This window comes from Corvus hawaiiensis, chromosome 18 (genome assembly GCF_020740725.1).
Source record: "Corvus hawaiiensis isolate bCorHaw1 chromosome 18, bCorHaw1.pri.cur, whole genome shotgun sequence".
NCBI lineage: Eukaryota > Metazoa > Chordata > Aves > Passeriformes > Corvidae > Corvus > Corvus hawaiiensis.
Genome location: NC_063230.1, coordinates 6,577,366 through 6,596,034, shown reverse-complemented (window position 1 = coordinate 6,596,034; position 18,669 = coordinate 6,577,366). Strand labels below are relative to the sequence as shown.

Genomic DNA, 18,669 nt, shown 5'->3' with positions numbered 1-18,669 from the left:
GAAAGGAAAAGTATGGAGGGAGCTCTTGGAACTGGGGTGGGTGTGGGAAAGGAGAGGTGGCCAGGATCTGATTCCTCTGAAAAGTGGCCCTGCAGTGGCTGGGAAGAGGGGCCATACCTGCTAGTGCTTGTGTCCTGCAGCAGCAGGTGACCAGGTTGTGAGGCCACCTCATCTGTTTCTTGCCTTCCACTAACCTGGGTATATTTCTCATTCAGAACTCTTTAATGGAAAGTTGGTGCAAAGAACAGAGTAGATCATCTTTAGGTCATTTTTCTTTGTGTGGAGTTACCTGTGTGTGCATGTGCTACTTAGGCATAACCAAGTGTGATTAGTTGAATTGTGAAAAATTAATACCTCTTGTGCCTGGTATTGGGAGTACAGTGGTAATTTGCTCACAACAGCCTTCTCAGTGTGGATGTGGTTAGCAGTGGGATAGAGCTCTCCAAGTTCTAAGCTCCTGAGTCTGTTTTTTGTTCTGCCACTTGCTTTTGGGATGACTCTAGGAAAAGGTTTAATTCCCATTCACCTTAAACTCTTCAGTTCCTGAGTGATGATTACCGTGTTTCTATCACTTAGTGGTGCTAACCAATGTACTGATGACATGTGGCATTCAGATAACCACATCTGGGTGACAGTGACAGTGTTTAGAGATTTTTTTTTTAGTGGAAATGGAAGGGTTAAGATGTCCAGAAGTTACATAGTGTATAGATATGCCAGTTCTCAAGCCTTTTCCTCTTTAGTATAACATCATCAGCTATGCCAGGGAAACATTAGTGGATGTGCAAAATGCCGTTAACCTTCCTTTTTTCCAATTTTTGTGCCCAAAGCCTTCAATGTTTTACCCTTTTTCCTGAGGAAGATATTCTTAGAAACTTCCAGATCTTCTTGCAGTAAAAAGATAAATCACCTGATGATTCATGATTTTCTTATATATTTGAAATATGGAGAAGTGTTAAACCAGGCTAATGAGTCTCCACTCTGCGTTTATCTCTCCGTTACTGACAGAAGAACATCAAGAAAAATGAATCTTGAACAAAAATAACAGGCTGTTTTTATATGTTTTATGTAACAGATGGCAACAGCCTGTTTGACTCAATGGCCGGTGGAATGCGTCTGATTGTGAGCTGCATCTCCTCCTTCCTCATCCTCTCTCTGCTGCTCTTCATGGTCCACCGGCTGCGCCAGAGGCGGAGAGAGCGCATAGAGTCTTTGATTGGAGCAAACTGTGAGTATCTACTCTCACCTTGTGCTTATTATTGACACGTTGATGTATGTAAAGGTGAGAAATGTCATCGTCTTGCTTGACTGTGCCTGTGTCTTGGTGGGTTCTTCAAACTTGGAACTTTTTTAGTGGATAACGGAAAAATATTTTTGTTTGTATGTGGTCCAAATCTGAAATATCTTCTGTGTGAACAACGTCCAGAGTTTGGAGAGGTTAGAGTCAAATTTAGATGTGATGCAGGACAAACAGACTGGGAGCAGGTGGGCCTGGGTATTGTTGTGTAACTGCAGCAAGTTGACTTGTATAGGTTACGTAGACTTTTCTAGGTCTTCAGGAGACATGAGTTCCTGGGGTGTGAAAAGTGGAAAAAGGTGTTGAGATCTGACTTAAACTGAAGACGACAGCATGGGATAAAGTCACTTACTCCTTTTCCTTCTCTTGAAACAGTGCACCATTTCAACTTGGGCCGCAGGATGCCTGGTTTTGATTATGGTCCCGATGGTTTTGGAACTGGCCTTACTCCGCTGCATCTTTCAGACGATGGGGAAGGTGGAGCATTTCATTTCCACGATCCACCTCCACCCTATACTGCTTACAAGTACCCAGATATTCAACATCCCGATGACCCACCTCCTCCTTATGAGGCTTCTGTAAATCCAGACAGCATCCTTTGTTCCATTCCAGGTATGCAGGCAATAATTTCTCTTTTCTCCCACTTTTTCACTTTGGCTAGAAGATGGATTTTTTTTTTTTTTTAAAGCTGTAATCATGTGTTTTAGTAATTGTGATGAGAAAATACATTTTACCAAAAAATCTCCAATTTTTGTGAGGGAGAAGTCTTTTGTTAAAATGTATTATTGAGCTTGATTTTTCTCAAAGGTTCTTTGAATCACCTAAATTAGAAGTGGAGTCCAATCTGTAAGCACTTTACCTCTTAAACCTTACTATTTTTGAGCCTTACCTTGGATGGGTTAGCTGGTTACCTTTTTTCTACCATGCTGAGACCATTTTTGGCCTTTTGAAGACAGGCTGATAGAGTTTGGTATTAAGAAATAGAACAAATGTCAAGTACAAGAGATTTTGGATAAAATGTATCCAGCCTCTTCTCCCTGCTTCCCCCACCCACACCCCCCAAAAATTGACCAAAAATACCACTTTCTAATGATTCACCCAGTGCTCTTCAGTTTTGCAGCTGTGATATTCACATACTCTAGAAATCATTCCAATTTGGGATTTTATAGCAGCATATTTCACAAGATAAGTGAGCCTGATTAGTGCAAGCATCTTATTTATATGTCAAAGTTTTATTTTTGTTACACAATTTTCCTCTTTTGCAGTCTCATCTTGTTGTGCATTACCGCAAAACCAGGAAAATACAGATTGTAAACCTGTTTGGGAACATGAAATGATAAATTTCTCATTCTGATTCTGCTTGTTTTTTGTCCTTTGCAGATGGAGTTCTTTCTCAGACTGTGCAGAGCAGTCCTCCATCACTAGGAAACTGTGATGTATCCCCACAGCTTACAGAGGGATCACTTCCTCCCTCAGTTGGTCCTTCTCCAGTGGAGCTGGAAGACTCTGCTGACAGCAGCACCTTTCTTGTCCCTCCTGACACACCCATAAACGAAAATACCCCAGCAGAAACTTTGACAGGCAGCCGTCACAGCCACTGTTCCCTCAACACCATTGTATAAAGGAGTGAAACGCCCAGCACCAGTCAGAGAGTTTTAGCAACTGTTTGCACAGACAAACACTAAGCCATGGCTTGAACTTCAGAAGGAATCTCCACTTTGTTTTTCAAACACTGCTTTTATGTTCTAGATTAGGATCGTGCCTCTTGTTTTTTGGCTGTCGTTATTCATTCACTAATCAATTTGTCCTGTAAATATGGATTGTATAAGTGCTCTTTTTTTCCATTGGCTGTGGAAAGGAGAGCAGAGAATTCCTTTGACTTCTAAGGAGGTGAAAAGTATGGGTAGTTTGGGTTGGTTTGTTTTTTTTTTTTTTCTTAACCTGAGAGGAATCAAAATCTACATCAGAAAAAAGCTGCTTGGATTTGACTGGATACCACTGGACCCAGGAAACAGACAATGGAAAAGGAGGGTAGGGGCAATCACTGTTCAAGCAGAGAAGATGGAGCTGCAGGGGAGGGGGCTGGGGGCCTGTTTTATGGAGTGGGACACATGCCAGCAAGAGTTACACTGTGTAAAATACTTGGGGTTTTGATCTGCCTTGACCAGAGGAACTGGAGGAGGAATGGTCTACGCAATATGTGACAAGTGGATACTGAGAAGACCGGGACTTGCAATTGCAATTATTTGTTGTTGGTAGCTGCAAAATCCCCTATTGTTGGATAAATTTCTGGCCCACAAAGAAAACTGGGTCTGTGTGATGTCCCTTTGGTAGAACCCTCACATGTGTTAGGAAGTACTTTAGGGAAGAGATGGGGAGCAATTAACTTGGATGCAGTCTGAGTTCACTGTATGAAGCCCCTGTTTGTTCTAATCCCATAAGGAAGATTGAGGTATTTTCTTGCTAGTTTAACTTCTTTATAGTGAACAGTTGCACAAAACTGGCCTGGATCAAAGACCACTGTTCTTGTTTTTCTTATTGCATGCTATATTTAGCATGTGTGTTCCCTCCCCTTCATTTCACTTCTTTACAGTTCTACAAATACCACTTAAAAATGGTGATCAACATGTACCTATACGTGATGTTTAATTCTAATTGGACACTCATTCCTTATCTCAGTCCCATAAATAGCCAACCCTGCTCTAGATATTTCCCCTGTGTCCCCCAGACCATTTATCCAGGTCTCATGAGGGGTTGTAATGAGGTTAGTGTACTTAAATCAATAAAGCAGTTTGCTTCAGTCTGATATGTCATCTTAAATTTTGCCCTCATATTGAACTCTTTAAGCTAAGTTAATTTACAGATGGCAAAGATTCATTTAATCCCTCACGAAACCCAAAGTTAAGCACTGTTGGTTTTGGTAATGAGTGCAAAATAACCTTGACAGGCAATTTTAAATTTAAGTTTGGATTTCAGTGTACAAATAATTTACCCTTTTCCTCCATCCTCCCATTGCCTCTGCTTCTCCTTGACTTACTGTAACAGTCAGCAGATGAGATGAATTTTAAGGAATTTGTAAAGAATGTCTCTTGTGAGTGGTCTCCTGTTACCTTATGAAGGGTACAAGCCTAGAGGGACAGGAAGAAAACACTGCATGGGGGTGTGTATGTGATCTATTTTTCTAGTTATGATGAGAAATCATACTTGTATGACAAATCCTAACCCACTGTTGTGGTTTCCCAGTGCAGCTGACTCTTTCCCCATGGAATATGCTGCTACTTTATATTCCCTGTCTTGCCTATAGGCTTATACTGTACTTGGGGATTGGTCTTGACAATTCAACTCGTTTTGCACAGAAAACTGTGAGTTTTGCTATTGAGGTTGTATCTGGTGTCTCGACATGCAGACACTCGCAAACAGCCCTGACTCCACCGGAGAGCGTGAATCACAGTTCTGGGGAGCGCTGCTGGCACACGAGTGGGAGGAAGCACTGTTAGGAAGCCTCTCTGCCTGGAGCCGTTCACCGCCCCATGCTGCTCTCTGCTGTGCCTGGCCCCAACAGCAGTGGTACGAAACGAGAGGAGCAGCTCTGCACCCTGTGGCATCTCTGACCAAGTCCTCCTCCGAGTTCCAAGTCCTGGTCTAATGAAGTGGATGGATAGTAGTAGTCAGAACCATGCGTACAAATTATTGAGCATTTCTGAAGTATGAAAATAAAGCGGGTTTTGTGCGTTTTTGAGCACATTCATACGTTTTATACATTGTATGTACTGATTTTTCTTTAGTTTTATAGGTACGAATGCGTGTGTGTGTGCGTGTGTTTCTGGGTGGTGATATATATATATATATATCACATATATATATCTCTCTCTATACATACTGTAGACAGTAACCTTTGTGCTGCGTCCAGCTAGGTGAAGCTAAGCACTGAGATAGAAACTAGGCTCTAGGGTTAATACTTCTCTTGAGCTGGCTACACTCTGTTGTAGGGCAGGCTGTGATAGTGTACACTTAAATAGGATGCAAAGTCTATGCTACTACAATCTGTTCCTGAAAAATATTTTGTTAGCAGTGCAAAATAGAAAATTTCCAATTTCTTTTGAAGCCAGATGGAATATTTGTTCATTGTAGTATCCTAGCGCAATAACAAAAGGCCTTTGGGCTTGGTTCAGTCTCTGAAGTTGTGTTTTGTGGCTGAGGTGAACAGATACCTTACCTCACACTTCACCTAACAGTGCAGGAATCTGTTCGATATTCTTGTATTTTACTTTTGGTTCTGTGGTGAATTTTATTTGCAAATAAGCTCTGTTACAACTGGCAACTTCATTGTGGCTCCTGGTTGTAGCTATTCCAAATGGAGGCTTCTTTGTAGAAGCCTCAGTGTGATATTTTCCCCATTGCTTCTGAGCCTTTCCCACCGGTATATTGGCAGGAGGCTGCTATTTTCTCTGTTTTCTCCTATCCTTGTTCATCTTAACTGTAAACAAGGGAAATTCTGCCTTGAATGGAGCAGCTCACTAAGTACAGCTCATTTACCTCTCGGTGAGCTTCTAATTTGGCAATAAAATTGTCTTTTTTTTTTTTTCCCTTTTCAATGTAGCTTGTTCACATTGAGTACTTTCTCCTGCAGTAAGAGCCTTTGTAGCAGAAAATGTCCTAACTACTCAGACCTCTGGACCAACTGGGGAAGAGTTAAGTTTTCTTGACAGCAGTGGACTCCTCAGCAAACCTTCCTTGCCCTTGGCAAGGTGACTGGTGGGCAGTTTGTCCTGAGTGCCAATTACAGAGGGTTGGTGCTTGCCCAAGGAAAACCTCTCTGGTTTGATTGCCATTAGATTGATGAGATGTTTGGAGTTACTCCCTGCGTTGATTTTTCCCCACTGCCGTTCACATCTCTGGATGTTTTTCTTAACAACTGATGCATCCTAAGTGTCCCTGCAGCCCCAGCAGGAAGATGGCATTGCCACATGGTTTCCAGCAGCACGCGTGAGCCCAGGGTGTGTTTTTCTCGGGATGTCCTTGACCGCAGTCATCGTAAAGTCCCAGTGCCTGGTTCCGTGCAGGGCTGGTCTTGTCCTGGCTGGTCTGGCCTCAGACAAAGCTGCTCCTCAGCTTCCCCGTACTGTGGTGCCATATTGAGGTCTCCGCTGTTCCCTAAGAGCAGCCCCAGACACTCTGGTTTGTCAGTGATGCCCATCCACAGTCTCACAGCAGCCTCTGGCTCTGTCCTAGGTGAGTTGTAGAGGTAAAATGTTACAGGGGTGCTGGGTTTTGTTGTGGTAGATCAGCACTGTCATTCAGGTGTAAAAGGGGCTTGTCTGTGTGATGTTCAGTCCTGTTTAGTTGGAGCTCCAGACTGTTCCTTTAGCCATGCACGGCAGGACACTGATCTAGAAGAATGAAGTAGGTGGATGTTTTTTTCTGAAGGCTGAATCTTGCAGTTGGTGGGTGCTCTGCCTCCACGTCATGGGGTGATGGCCTGTTTCAGTACTTGGGAAGAAAATGGTTTTTGTGACCAGAAATTATTACCATGCTTTTCCCATCTCATGTTAAATAAATTTGAAGCTGGTACTTAAAGATGTTTTTATCTTTCAGATGTGACTTCTCAGTGGCAAAACACTGATGTTTTTAACGTTGCCTCGTACAATCCATAACGTGCATCTCCTTTTTTCAGTTGCTGAAACGTCTTTTTTCTCCCTAGCTAAGAACATGTAATATGCAGAAATTTCTTTTAAATTTCCCTTGCAAGTTGGGAGCTGGACCGTAAAATTAGAGCAGTTGCGTGTAGAGGAGGTGAATCAAAGTTAGTATGTTTGCTTCTGATGTTCCCCAGTCCCAAGTGAAATAGGTGTTTCCTTGGAATAGATGCTTTTGGTGATGAAGATGCGCTTCCCCCTAACAACAGTCAGCGTTGCCTGCCTGCTGCAGTACCACATAGCTTTAATTTTCTAGTATGTGCCCCTTGAGTGTTGAGTGGGTCAGGGTTGATGGCAGCAGAGGTGTGTGCTGTGCTGCACCATCCCTGTGTGTTGGGCTGAGGGCGCCTGGGAGGCTGCGAGAGAATGAGACACTGCTTTTTACGTTCCTCTGGAAAATCATTTTAGCCAGCACTGCACTTGCAGGCTTCTCCTATGTAGTTGGTTTGTGACTGGACTTAACTGTGGCAGTGTATAAAAGATTTTGATATTCTGTGAAATACCATGTAGAATTTAAATTTGATACTATAATAATTGAGTCCCTGTGACACTGGTTTTTGTTTTAACTTCGTTGGGGTTGGCACTAATCTTTTTTTTTTTTTCAAGATGCTGTGAGAAACATTTCATCCAAATGCCAAATAAATTGTGTTCTGTAAGAGAAATGTTGTGTCCCAGTGTCTTCTGATTTCTGCGTCGATGTGGTTCCCCAGTGTTGCGAAGGAGGGTTTTCTTAAATCACACTTCTGAGCTATGATCTTGCAAAGAGATCAATAGATGCATTTAACTTTGAGCAGGTAGGCTGCCAGAGTTCCTGTGGGTACAGATTCCAGTGGGATTTTACCTGTGTTAGTGTAATTTTAGGAAAGTCTTGGGTTTACACCCAAGACAATGGAGTGCAGCATATTCCTGCTGCCCTCCCCAAACGCATGGGGCGATGCCGAGTCCAGGGGCAGGGAGTTACGCAGAAGGGAGAGGGTGCTCCAGACTCCCAGCTCCGTGTTCCACGAGCCGCCGGGCTCGCAGTGCTTGCTGTGAGTGCCGGGCCGTGCCCCCCTCGCGGCCGCAGGGTGCGTTCATTGCTCAAAGGCGTCCCGCGGGCCCTGCCACTGCCGGGCCGGGGAGGGCTCAGCTCTCCCGTCCCTGTGCCTGCAGAGGGCAGCTGCCACCGCAGCCGCCTCCGCGGCCCTGAACAGCGTAGCTCCAGAGCTGCATCGCGGCTCCAGCCCGGCGATGTTGGCTCGACTGAGAGCGATGGGACGCGGCCCTTCCCGCTCTGCTGCTCTTGCGGGGACGAGCATCTCTCTCTCCGTAGCGCCTGTCTGGTGTCGCGAGCTCTTTGGAGGGGCTCAAGTCTGCCCTGGACCCCCCCGTGGGGCTCTGCTGGTGCCGGGAGATCCTGTGCAGATACACCTTGCCCTTGCCTCCTGCCCCTTGCCTGGGGACGGGACAGTTCCCGTAGGGAGCAGCGTGGATTGTCCGAAGCACAGCCACGGCTCTCGGGGCTCCCCTCCGTGACCCGGGGACACACGTATGGGAGGCAGCTGTCTGTGTTGGCCCTCGGGTGCTGTGGCACGACATTGCTGGGCAGCCTCCTGCTGTAAGCTCTTAGCAGCTTAAAATGCGTTTTTCTGAGAGGGTGATGAGCAGCTGTGCCCAGCACGGCGTGTCCGGGGCACTCAGCCCCTGGGAGAGAGCCAGGGCGGGGGAGCGTGTCAGACACGCGCCGGGGCCGTGTGCTGGCAGTGACCCCGGGGGTGCCAGGCCGTGGGGGGGGAGATGTCGCTGACCCCGGCGGCGGTGGGAGCGTGGGATGAATGAAGGGGCTGTGCAGCGGCGTGCGGCCGGAGCGCATCTGCCGGCCACAGTGCCTCCTTTGTGCCGGCTCCGGAGCCGGCTCCTGCTGCGCTCCCTGCCCCGCTCCTGGCCTTCTTCCTGGACTAGCACCAGCTTATTATGGGGATCAAAGATCAGAGTATTTACTGCCGGTGAACTTTGCCTCCTGGATGCCCGCATCTCTTCGTGCACTCATCCCTGGGTGATGTGAACCATGCTCTGGCGGCTCAAGTCTTGGTCTTGTCACTGTTCCTGTCAGCCCGGGTCCCCGGCCAGGCTCCCTCGTGGCAGTGCAGGATTTACCTCCAGGAGCTGTTGGCAGCTCTGCCGTGTGCTGGCGCAGGGCTAGCTGACGGTGCACGTGGCGGGGGTTCCCACCAGGGAGGCACCGTGCCCACGACCAATCGATGGCTGCAGCTTAAGTAACTATTTTTATCTTTCGCTGGTATTTTTCCCCTTATCACGGCTCTTGCCCTTGGTGCTGTGACAATGCGTGTCTGCGGGGACCTCGCTGCCTCCTGGCTCTGTGGCAGCAGGCTGATGGATGTGGGGTCGCCCTATGAGGACGGCTCAAAGCTGTAGGATCAGCTGTGAGCTCCACCACCACACCACGTCATCAAGGCCGGCAATTTCAAGGCTTGATCCGGTTCCTATAGAAACTGGAGGTTTCCCCCGCCTAGCACGGGTGCCAGCAGCCAGCTATGCACCCTAGGGAGCAGAACAGTGGGGATGGGTGGGAGCAGGGCAGGGCACGGTGCTGCGGTGCTGCCACTGCCTTTTCACATGCCTTGTAGACCCCACTGCTTCCTTGCTCTGCTTCTGCTTCTTTCTGGGGCTGTGCTGAGCCCCACACTCTGCTCTTTCCCCCCTTGCTAAAAATCACCACTAGAGAAGCCTGAAAACCTAAAAAAGTGTCCATGGTGCAGTGAGTCTCATCTTGACCCCAAGAGTCTTGGGCTTCTCCCCACCACCTGGCAATATGGGCAGTCCTGCTGTGGGTGTGTAGGAAGAGGGGTCATTTGGTGGGCTCATGTTTTCAAGGGAGGTCTTGGTACCACGAGTGCTGGAACAGCTCCTCTCTTTCCCGGCAGCAGTCGGCAGCAGGCTGCAGAGCTGGTGCGACCCTCTGTCCCACCTGCCTGCCCTTTGCGGCTCTCTCCGGAAGGATGACCACAGCCCTCTGCAGACTACCTCATCCCTGGAGCAGGGGCCAAGTGTCAGCCATGGCGCAGATCCAGAGCAGGCATGGGGACACCTGTGCTGCCGCCCTCCTCTGTGCCCTGCACTGGGGCCCAAACGGGGCTCGGTGCTGCCCAGGCACTGCCTGGGGCTGGTGCTGCCTGGGGGAGAAGAAGGTGCCCCAAAGAATCACTGCTGGGGATGAGCCCCTTGTAGCACACAGCAGCCAAGCAGCTCTGCTGAGCCAGAGCCCATCCCTGGCCAAGCCGGTAGCAGGAGGCTGCTTCCCGCTGCCTCCTGGGTTTGTTCATCCTGGCAGTGACTCGCCAGTGCTCCTGGCCAGGGCCAAGTGCCGGCGAGGGGAGCTGCAGGCTGGGCCCCTTGGCCTCCTTTCCTCTGCTGCCTGAAGATGGCACGGATATTTTAGGAGAACGTGATAACACCATGCTCCTGAGTTCTCACCCCCTTCCTACCTACCTGCTGAGATCCTGGCTCCTGTGGGACCTGCCTGGACCGGTGCAATGGGATGGCATATGCTCAGTCTGTGCTGAGGAGCTGAACAGCTGCACCCACCAGCACGGGATGCCTGCACTGGGCTCGAGTGCTGCTCGGGTGGGTGCCCCAGCACTGCCCCTCTGCACTGGCCAGTCAGTGTCCCATGGCTGTGAGTGTGAGCCAGTGCAGCCTTGTGCCCGCTGGAGAGGAAAGGGCTGAATCCTGCCCCAGCACTGTGTGGCTCCTTGGTGACTGCAGGGACTGGTGGTCCCCTATAGCATGGCTGTGGAGGCTGCCTGGGCCCCGAGGATGGGGCTCCAGGAGGTGCTCGCTGGGCTTTGTCCAGGGAGGGGCCTCTGCTTGCCGGCATGAGCTGGGTTTGGACTGTGGGTCTCCATGGCACCGCCTGCCCATCACCAGGTGGGAACCATCACGCTCAGTCACGGGAGATGCAGGACCCGCTGCTGGCTGGGGAGTTCCCAAAGTTGGGGGGAGGGTATGTCCCACAGCCTGTGTCTGCAAGGAATGGGGAGGGGATGGGCCAAAGCTGCTGTCCCCAGCCCGTTCCGCCTCCTGGCAGGCCCCTGAAGTCCATCTGTAGTCCCACACACTGTGCGGGGGCGGGATGGGGCACTGCGGGGATGCTGCCGACCTCCAGCTTTGGGGATGGAGAGCGGGATGGTACCAGGCGGGGAGCGCAGCACCCGTGGGCTCCGCCAGCCCCCGCTCCCCGCCTGTCCCTGTCACGGCGGGCAGGGACCCGGTGGGTGCGGGGGGCTGGCCGGGGGCCGGGCTCTCCCTGCTCCCTCCTAGCAGCCGAGGAGTTAAAAACTCAGCCCGGGTGATGAATATGTAAGAGCAGAGCCCAGGCTGTAGCCGAGCATCTCCCGGGCTGCGGGCGCTGCCAGCGCTGCCGCCCGCCCCAGCCCAGCACCGGGCGCACTGCGGAGGGACGGGACGGGACGGGGCGGTGCGGGGATCCCCCCGCTGCCCCCCGCCGCCATGGGCCCCACCGGGCTCGGCATAACTTTCCTGACACTGCCCCTCGTCGTGCGAGCGGCCGCGGGAGGTGAGCTGCGCCCGGGGCGGCGGAGCCGGGGGTCCCGCGGGTGGAGAGGACGGGGGCGCGGGACTGGGGGGGCTGGGGGGCGCCGCTTTTTCCATTCCCTTCCCACGTGTCGAGGGGTGATGCGGGCTGAGGGGTTGGCAACAGGGACTGGGGGACCCAGTCTGTCCCAGGAGCCCTCTTCTGCCCTCCCAGCACCCCCTCCCCGCTGCCGGATGGCCCTGTGCACCGCCGGCCTCGGGGGCTCTCAGCCCGCCTGGGGCTGTCTGTGCTGGCAGGAGGTGGTCGGGCCAGGGCCCCCTTGGGACACTGGGGTCTTGGGCTTCAGCCCATCCGCCCCACAGACCCGCACCACCGGGAAACACCAGTGAGGACGAAACCTCCGGGCAAACGGGCGCTGCCGTCCCGGGCCGAGGCGCTGGGCGCTCACCTGCTGCCGGGCCAGGCTGGGGCTGCCTAGTGCTACCTTGGCTCCTGCCGGAGGATGCTCGAGGGCTGGTGCGTGCAGGTCTGAGGATTTCCCAGGAGTTCGGCTTGCCCCTGCACCCCAAGATCCCTGCTCTAGGGACCGTCCGAGTCCTGCCTGCACTGTCCCGCTCCCCGTTCTCCTCTGGGGCTGGTGTCTCCCGTACCACTGTGAGACTTTGGATGCAGTGCGGCAGGCTGGGGCCTTGAGCAGCACAGGTGGAGGCAGGCAGGGCTGCCTTTGTCCTGCTGGTCCGAGCGGCTGTGGCTGGCACGAGAGCGTGGCTCGGCTCGCCTGCAGCCTGGCCCGCTGGCACGGCCCCTCGGCCATCAGCGGGGACCGTTCACGTGGGCTGGCCCCGGGCAGCACCAGGTTGCTCTGTGCCTCCTGCCAGGAGCAGAGCGGGGAGCTGAGGAGGGAAGGGGTGCACTCCCCAGCTCCCTCTGCAGAGCTGATGGTCCTGGGTGGATGTGCAGACAGCAGAGCAGGAGCAGGGCGCCAGCTTTCTCGGCATCCCCTCGGTGTCCCTGCACCTGCTGTGCCAGCATTTGTCATCGAGCCTGTGGTACCCACAGCCACTCGAGCGCCGGTGGGAGTTCGGCAGCTCCGGCTGAGGTGGCCCTGAGTGACGGGACCAGCCACCATCGCTCGGGCCTGCCCACCGCCCGCCTGCTGCCGCTGCCAGCCCACCCGCGGGAGCCGCGGGGACACCGGGAAGGGCTGCGGCGGCTCCCCTCGGCTCCCGCTCGCCGCGGTGCTGGGGGCCGCAAGGCATCTGCTGTGGGGTGAGGGGATGCCTTGGCTCCCCAGGATGGGTAAGGGGGGATGGCCCACAAGAGCTGGGGAAGGAGCACAGTGAGCAGCGAGGTTTGGCTGCCTTGGAGCAGCGATACCGAGGGAGGTTTCCCTGTGGAGCGTCTGGGGGAGGCAGGGAGGGTGCGAAAACACTAGCACCAAAAATAACTGTGATGAACACAAGTGTTGGTGGGACCCCGGGCTGCACTGGGGGATGTCCTCATTGCTGGGGGGTTGGGCACGGCCGCAGGTGGGTTTGGGGAGGGGGTGCCTGTCTCCATCACCTGCCCTGAGCTTTCCTTTCTCCCGCAGGGCAGTGGTGTTACGACTCACAGGACCTCCAATGCGGTGAGTGGTGCCAAGTGTGGGGGTGCTGGGGCTGTGCAAGGCTCAGACCCTCGTGTCTCCCCACAGTGCCTGGCCAAGGGCACCTGGGCAGCATCAGCAAGGCCCGGGGGGAGCATGGCATGGAAAAGGGCAAACCCCCCATGTCACACCAACAGTGGGAATGGTTAGAGGAGCTTCACTTTTTTGTTGCTGCAGAGCTTCTTGGAGTGACTCAGTCCCATCCCTCACCTCAGCCAGGTCCGGGTGCTCCTGGGGCAGCACCAGCTTTCCTCCTTCCACCTGAAACAAATTAAGTCCAGCTTTTAAAATATGCTATTAAAAACCCAGTGCAGTGCAGGCAGCAAGGGGGACTGGGGCCCAGGGGCCCGACTGAGGAGGGACAGCTCCCTTTGAGCAGGCAGCAGCCCTGCCTGGCTGGGGAGGGAAGCATGGCTGGGGGCACTTTGTCTCAAAACATACAAATACAAGTTACAAATAGCTTGTAAAAGGTTAATTAAAGATCATCAAGCATTTAATCAGCTGTTACGGCCCAACTGTTTTATAGCTCTTGGGTTTACATGCCCTGTGGCTTGTGAGTGTGGATTGCCGGCTCCGCTCATCCCTGTCGGAGTGAGGCTCGGTCTCACCCGGTTTAAGGTTGCCGGGCTGGCAGCGAGGGCAGGTTTTGGCAGGGGACAGGGGCCGGTGGGAAGCGGCTGGAGCAGCGTGGAGCCGGCAGTGTGCCCGCAGCAGAGCCGTGTGGAATGGCCCCTTAATGAAGGCACCTGGTAATCTGTGGGGCCACCCAGTTACACCGTACCAGGAACCTGGTGGGATGGTGGCACGGCCAGGCTGCAGCTCCCAGCGCTTCCAGGCAAAAAGTTGCCTGAAGTAATGAGAGGAGACCATAAAGGGTGGCAGGAGGTGGAATACAGCCCACAAGTGTCTGTGGTTTGTCTGCCCAAGAGGAAGGTAAACATCAGAGCTGAACCAGGGGGCACTGCTGGGGGAACAGTTCCCCAAACCCTGGCTGTAGGCAAAGGCAGCCCAGCCATAATATGTGTGTGAGAAGAGCCAACAGTGCCTGCTGGGATGTGCTGAGCTCCCCTGGGAATGGAGATGCCCTGGGAGGACAGGGCTGGAAACACTGAGGGAGCTCCTGTTCCCTGGCTGGACTGAGCCCAGATACCAGCAGTGCCCGGTGCTGACACCTCTAACCCGGGCTGCACCAGGAGGAGTGGGGTGCTGTGGCAGCCACGCTGGACCAGTGACCATCAGGGTGGCTGGCTTGCTACATCCAACAGCTGTGGGCTGCAACAAGTGTTGCAAGAAGAGATGATGCCTGGGCAATGGGGACAAGCTATGTTTATGGGTTGGTTGTGTGGTCTGGCCGAGGTGGCAGCCATGGGGACCCTGCTCACAGCCCCCAGGCAGCACTGTGGGTTTGCAGGGGGTCCAGTCAGCTGCCAGCGCTGCCGTGTCCTCACCCAGCTCCTGCCACGGTGATCCCCCCACCCCAGGAGCTGCTGATGGGCATTGTGTGGTCACACTGGAACTGGTGTAGGATTTGCCCCAGGATGAGTTGTGTGGCCAAGTTGCACTGTCACCTGTCACAGCTGGACAGAACCAGCGTGAGTAGGTTAAACATGCTAAAACCCAGGAATGGGCAGAAGGGGCAGGGGAAAAAAGCCTGCCCTTCGCCAGCGTCGATGTGGATGCTGCTGCCGGGATAAATATAGCCCCTGGTCCCTCGAGGAAATCCTGCTGAATTATGGATGAGGCTGCGACCAGCCCCTGCTCATCATTAGGAAGGAAACTTAGCTGGGCAGGGAGCAGTTCCCATGGGATGCAAGAGAGCACAGCTGAGCTGGCAGGGACAGGAGGGCTGGTTGGGGACAAAGCCACCCGTGGCCTTGTGTCCCCCCCGGGGGCAGTGGTGGCTCGGTGGCTGCCCATGGTGCCCCTGTTCCTCCTCCACAGGGCCCAGCCACTGGAAGGAGCTGAAAGCCACATGCGGTGGCGACAAGCAGTCCCCTGTGAACATCGACAGGCGCCGGCTGCAGCGGGATGGTGGCCTCGGTGACATCCTCTTTGAGGGCTACGACCAGGCTCCCCCTGGCAAGTGGAGGCTGACGAACAATGGGCACACAGGTGCGTGCTGAAGCCGGGCACCTTCCCCTGCCCCAGTTCCCCAGTCACTATCCTGACTGGGGCTTGGCTCTGGTGCCACTCCCAGGTGCTCCAGGATCCCATGCAGGTTAATGTTAGTGCTGGGATGAAGCCAGGGAGAAGGAGCAGTGCCAGGGCTGTTCCCCATCCTAAGCCCCCCCTCACCCTGCCCTGCTGCCCTTGCAGTGATGCTGAGCCTGGCGAGTGAATCGGCCTCTGAGCATGTCACCATCAGCGGCGGGGGCCTCCCCGGCAGGTACCGTGCGATCCAGCTCCACTTCCACTGGGGCAGCCCAGCCGGGAATGGTTCTGAGCACACCCTTGACGGGCGCCAGCTTCCCATGGAGGTAGGTGAGAAAAAGCCCTCATCACATTCTGGGTCGCCCAAGCCCTTGGTGTGGTGGGAAGGGGTGATGCTGGGACACCCCAAGGCTGTCATGCAGCAGGTGACTGAACTCTGTGACTCTGCACTGGTGGGTTCAACTGTGCCCCTGCACAGGCACCTGGGTGGTGAAAAAGCAGCTGACGTGAGACTAGAGGTGTTTCTTTACCATGCATGGCCAAGCTGCCTCATCTGAGGCACTCAGCAGGCTTTGGGGGGCTCTGTGCCCTAATGGGACCACACACTGAGCTAGTGAATGCAAGTGAGAGCAAGCAGGAATGTGCTGTGCCAAGCACATCGGGATCCTTCTGGATGAAAGAGGCTCTGCTCCTCTAAAATATTCATTATCTGCCAGAGGAAAGCAGAATTTATGTTCTGTGTCTGGCACACCCCGGGACTGCTGTCCCCCTTTTGCACACCCTTCAAAGGATGCTTGCTTCGTTGGGGTGCTTTGATCCTCCGAACAGCCACCCCACAGAAGTGCCAGTGGGACCAGGAGGGCTTTACTGGGAGAGGTTGACTCAGAGTCCGGCCATCCCAAGCTGGCTGGAAGGACCCATAGCAGAATGTCCTGCTGCCAGGGTGTTGACTGGGGGCAGTTGTCCACGCCTGGCTCCTCTGTGCTTTCCTCAGATGCACGTCGTCCACATGAATGTCAAGTACCAGACACTGGCAGAGGCCAAGGGGCATCCCAATGGGCTGGCTGTCCTTGGCTTCTTCTTCCAGGTGGGTCTGCAGGGGCCCCCTAGAAACTGGGTGCTGGTGGTGCAGCCGGGGGAGCATTGTATGGGTGTCCTGAGGGAGCAGGAAGGGGCAGGAGGGCTGGGTCAAGGCCAGGAGAGGCTGGGGAACCCACTGACTGTGCAAGAGAGTGCTGGGAACCCTTCCCCACTGCTCTGCAACAATGTGAGGCAGGGCTGGCTCTGCCTGTGGTTGCTTGGCAGGACAGGATGACCCAGCTCTGCCCTGCCCAGGCTCTGCCTGACTTCAACCACTTATTCTCCCCGTACACAGGTCTCTGAAACCACTAACACCAACTATAACACCATCGTGGCGGGGCTCAGGAATGTCTCCCACGCTGGTGAGTCGCCTCCTCATCAGGGTGGGGCAGGAAAGGGGAGACCCTGGTGTGGGAGGGCAGGGGGACCTGCCAGACTGTGGGTTCATCTGGCTGAAGGGAAACTGATGGGGGCCCTGCTGTCCCCACACCCTCAGCAGAGCACAGGCTGAGTATCCCTGTCTTGGCCCACAGGGGACTCTGTGGATTTGGCCTCCACCTTCCGCCTGAGCACGCTGCTGCCACGTGCCGGCCGGCTCTCCGGCTACTACCGCTACCAGGGCTCCCTCACCACCCCCGACTGCAGCGAGGCCGTCGTCTGGACTGTTTTCGAGGAGCCAGTGGAAATTGGCCAGGAGCAGGTACTGGCATGTACAGCCCCAGCACACAAAAGGCTGGATCCCCAGGCTGACCTCTCTCCTTGTCCTTCCTGACCCTTGAGCAAGAGCACAGGGAAAGTCATCTCTATAATAATGCTCCTGGCAACTTGGCAATTAATTAATTTTATGAAGGTTAAGCAATGGAGACGTGGCCACCTGCCAGTGGGAAGAAATCCCATCCATACTGCTCTCCTACCCAGCCTTGGCATTCAGAAAGAGAAATAGGAGTGCATCCGTTGAAGCTCAGTAGAGGCTCCAAGGAGATGGATGGATGGATGGATGGATGGATGGATGGATGGATAGATGGATGGATGGAAGGAAGGAATTCTCCTCTGCTGCCCAAGCATCTTAGTAGATGTGTTTTCTTGAGGAAGTCATGGGCCAGCCACTCTATAAGTGCTCGCTGTTGGCAAAAAACCACAATTAGCTCCTTTAAAACTCAAGACCTGATCCTTGTAAGGACGTGCCTCTGTGCCTACCTGTGGGTCTGGCTTCAGAAGAGCGGTGGGGGTGGTGGGAGAACACCCACTGCTGTGGGGCCATGCCATGGGTCCTGTGCCCCTGGCAACAGGGCAGTATGAGGGGGGCTTGCAGTGGGCAGGGGTTCGGGGTGCCTGGCAATCCAGCTGCTCATCCTCCCTCTCTCCCTGTGCAGCTGAAAGCATTCGTCAGCACTCTCCACTTCCCACTCGAGGGATCCATGCTCCTAAAGATGATCAACAACTTCCGCCCGCCGCAGCCCCTCCGCAGCCGGAAGATCTTTGCCTCCCGGGGGGCCACAGCCAGAGGCGGGTCCCTGCACGGGGGCCACCACCAGCTCCTCTCGCCTCTGCTCCTCCTGGCCTTGCTCAGCCTCTTCTTGCCAGCCCCGTAGGGTCTGGCCCTGCTGCAGGGGAGATGGAGGCGACGCATCTTGTTCATGGGAAATGGGAAAACACAAAAAAAAAAAGCACGTTGAAACCTTGGCTGGGCGAAGATTTTGTGAACCTGCATCTCTGCAGAGGTGAATCTCTGCAAGCCTGGAGCTACCCTGGGATGCCCCTGTAGATGGGCAGTGGGAGCTGCTGCGAGGGGGATGCTGTAGAGGCTGGAATAAAGCCAAGGTCCTTGCCAGTGGCTGTGGTTTGCTGCCTCTTTGTTGCTGGCTCTGTGTCCCTTCGACATCTGGGGCAGGTGCTCGTGGGGCACCGTGGGGTCAGTGGGCAGGGAGCTGGGGGTGGTGTCTGGGTGGCATTCCGGGCTGTCCCCTGCGTGGTGGCGCAGGCGGGCAGGAGAGAGCCAAATCCCGGCCCTGGCTCACGATCCATGCGGTCCCTGTGCTGCAGACGCTGCCCCGTCGCTTTCCCCAGGGCTGGGGCTGGCTGTTGGAGGGATGGGGGCGTCACTGGGAACACGGCACCTGCAGTGCCCTTGTGCAGGACACAGGGATCTTTCCACGGAGCTCATTTTGTGCTGGCAGGAATAACTGCAGCTGCCGGCGCTGCCGGGGCAGGGCTGCGTGGGGGGGGGGGTGGTTCATAATTAATGTGC

At 54.1% G+C, this 18,669-nt stretch overlaps 2 protein-coding genes across 3 annotated transcripts in view; both read left to right on the top strand.

Annotated features, from left to right (window-relative positions):
* Nucleotides 1–7,652, top strand: part of DGCR2 (DiGeorge syndrome critical region gene 2) — a 45,238-nt gene extending 37,586 nt beyond the window's left edge. For both annotated transcript variants that reach the window (XM_048322720.1, XM_048322721.1), the window contains exons 8-10: nt 1,073–1,225; nt 1,670–1,906; nt 2,675–7,652. In XM_048322720.1, the coding sequence (XP_048178677.1) occupies nt 1,073–1,225; nt 1,670–1,906; nt 2,675–2,916 (632 nt within the window). In that variant the 3' untranslated portion in view covers nt 2,917–7,652. The remainder of the gene's footprint in view (nt 1–1,072; nt 1,226–1,669; nt 1,907–2,674) is intronic.
* Nucleotides 7,653–11,241: 3,589 nt separating this feature from the next.
* LOC125335198 (carbonic anhydrase 15-like) lies at nt 11,242–18,255 on the top strand. The gene is made up of 8 exons (XM_048322627.1): nt 11,242–11,566; nt 13,137–13,172; nt 15,132–15,302; nt 15,507–15,667; nt 16,336–16,428; nt 16,717–16,783; nt 16,955–17,121; nt 17,795–18,255. The coding sequence occupies exons 1-8, from the start codon at nt 11,500–11,502 to the stop codon at nt 18,011–18,013; spliced, it is 981 nt and encodes a 326-aa protein (XP_048178584.1). The 5' UTR covers nt 11,242–11,499; the 3' UTR covers nt 18,014–18,255.
* Nucleotides 18,256–18,669: the final 414 nt, after the last annotated feature.

Coding starts and splice junctions, on each gene's coding strand:
- LOC125335198 (XM_048322627.1), top strand. CDS start 11,500: ATGGGCCCCACCGGGCTCGGCATAACTTTCCTGACACTGCCCCTCGTC. Junction 13,173..15,131: donor CTCACAGGACCTCCAATGCG/GTGAGTGGTGCC, acceptor CCTCCTCCACAG/GGCCCAGCCACTGGAAGGAG. Junction 15,303..15,506: donor GACGAACAATGGGCACACAG/GTGCGTGCTGAA, acceptor CTGCCCTTGCAG/TGATGCTGAGCCTGGCGAGT.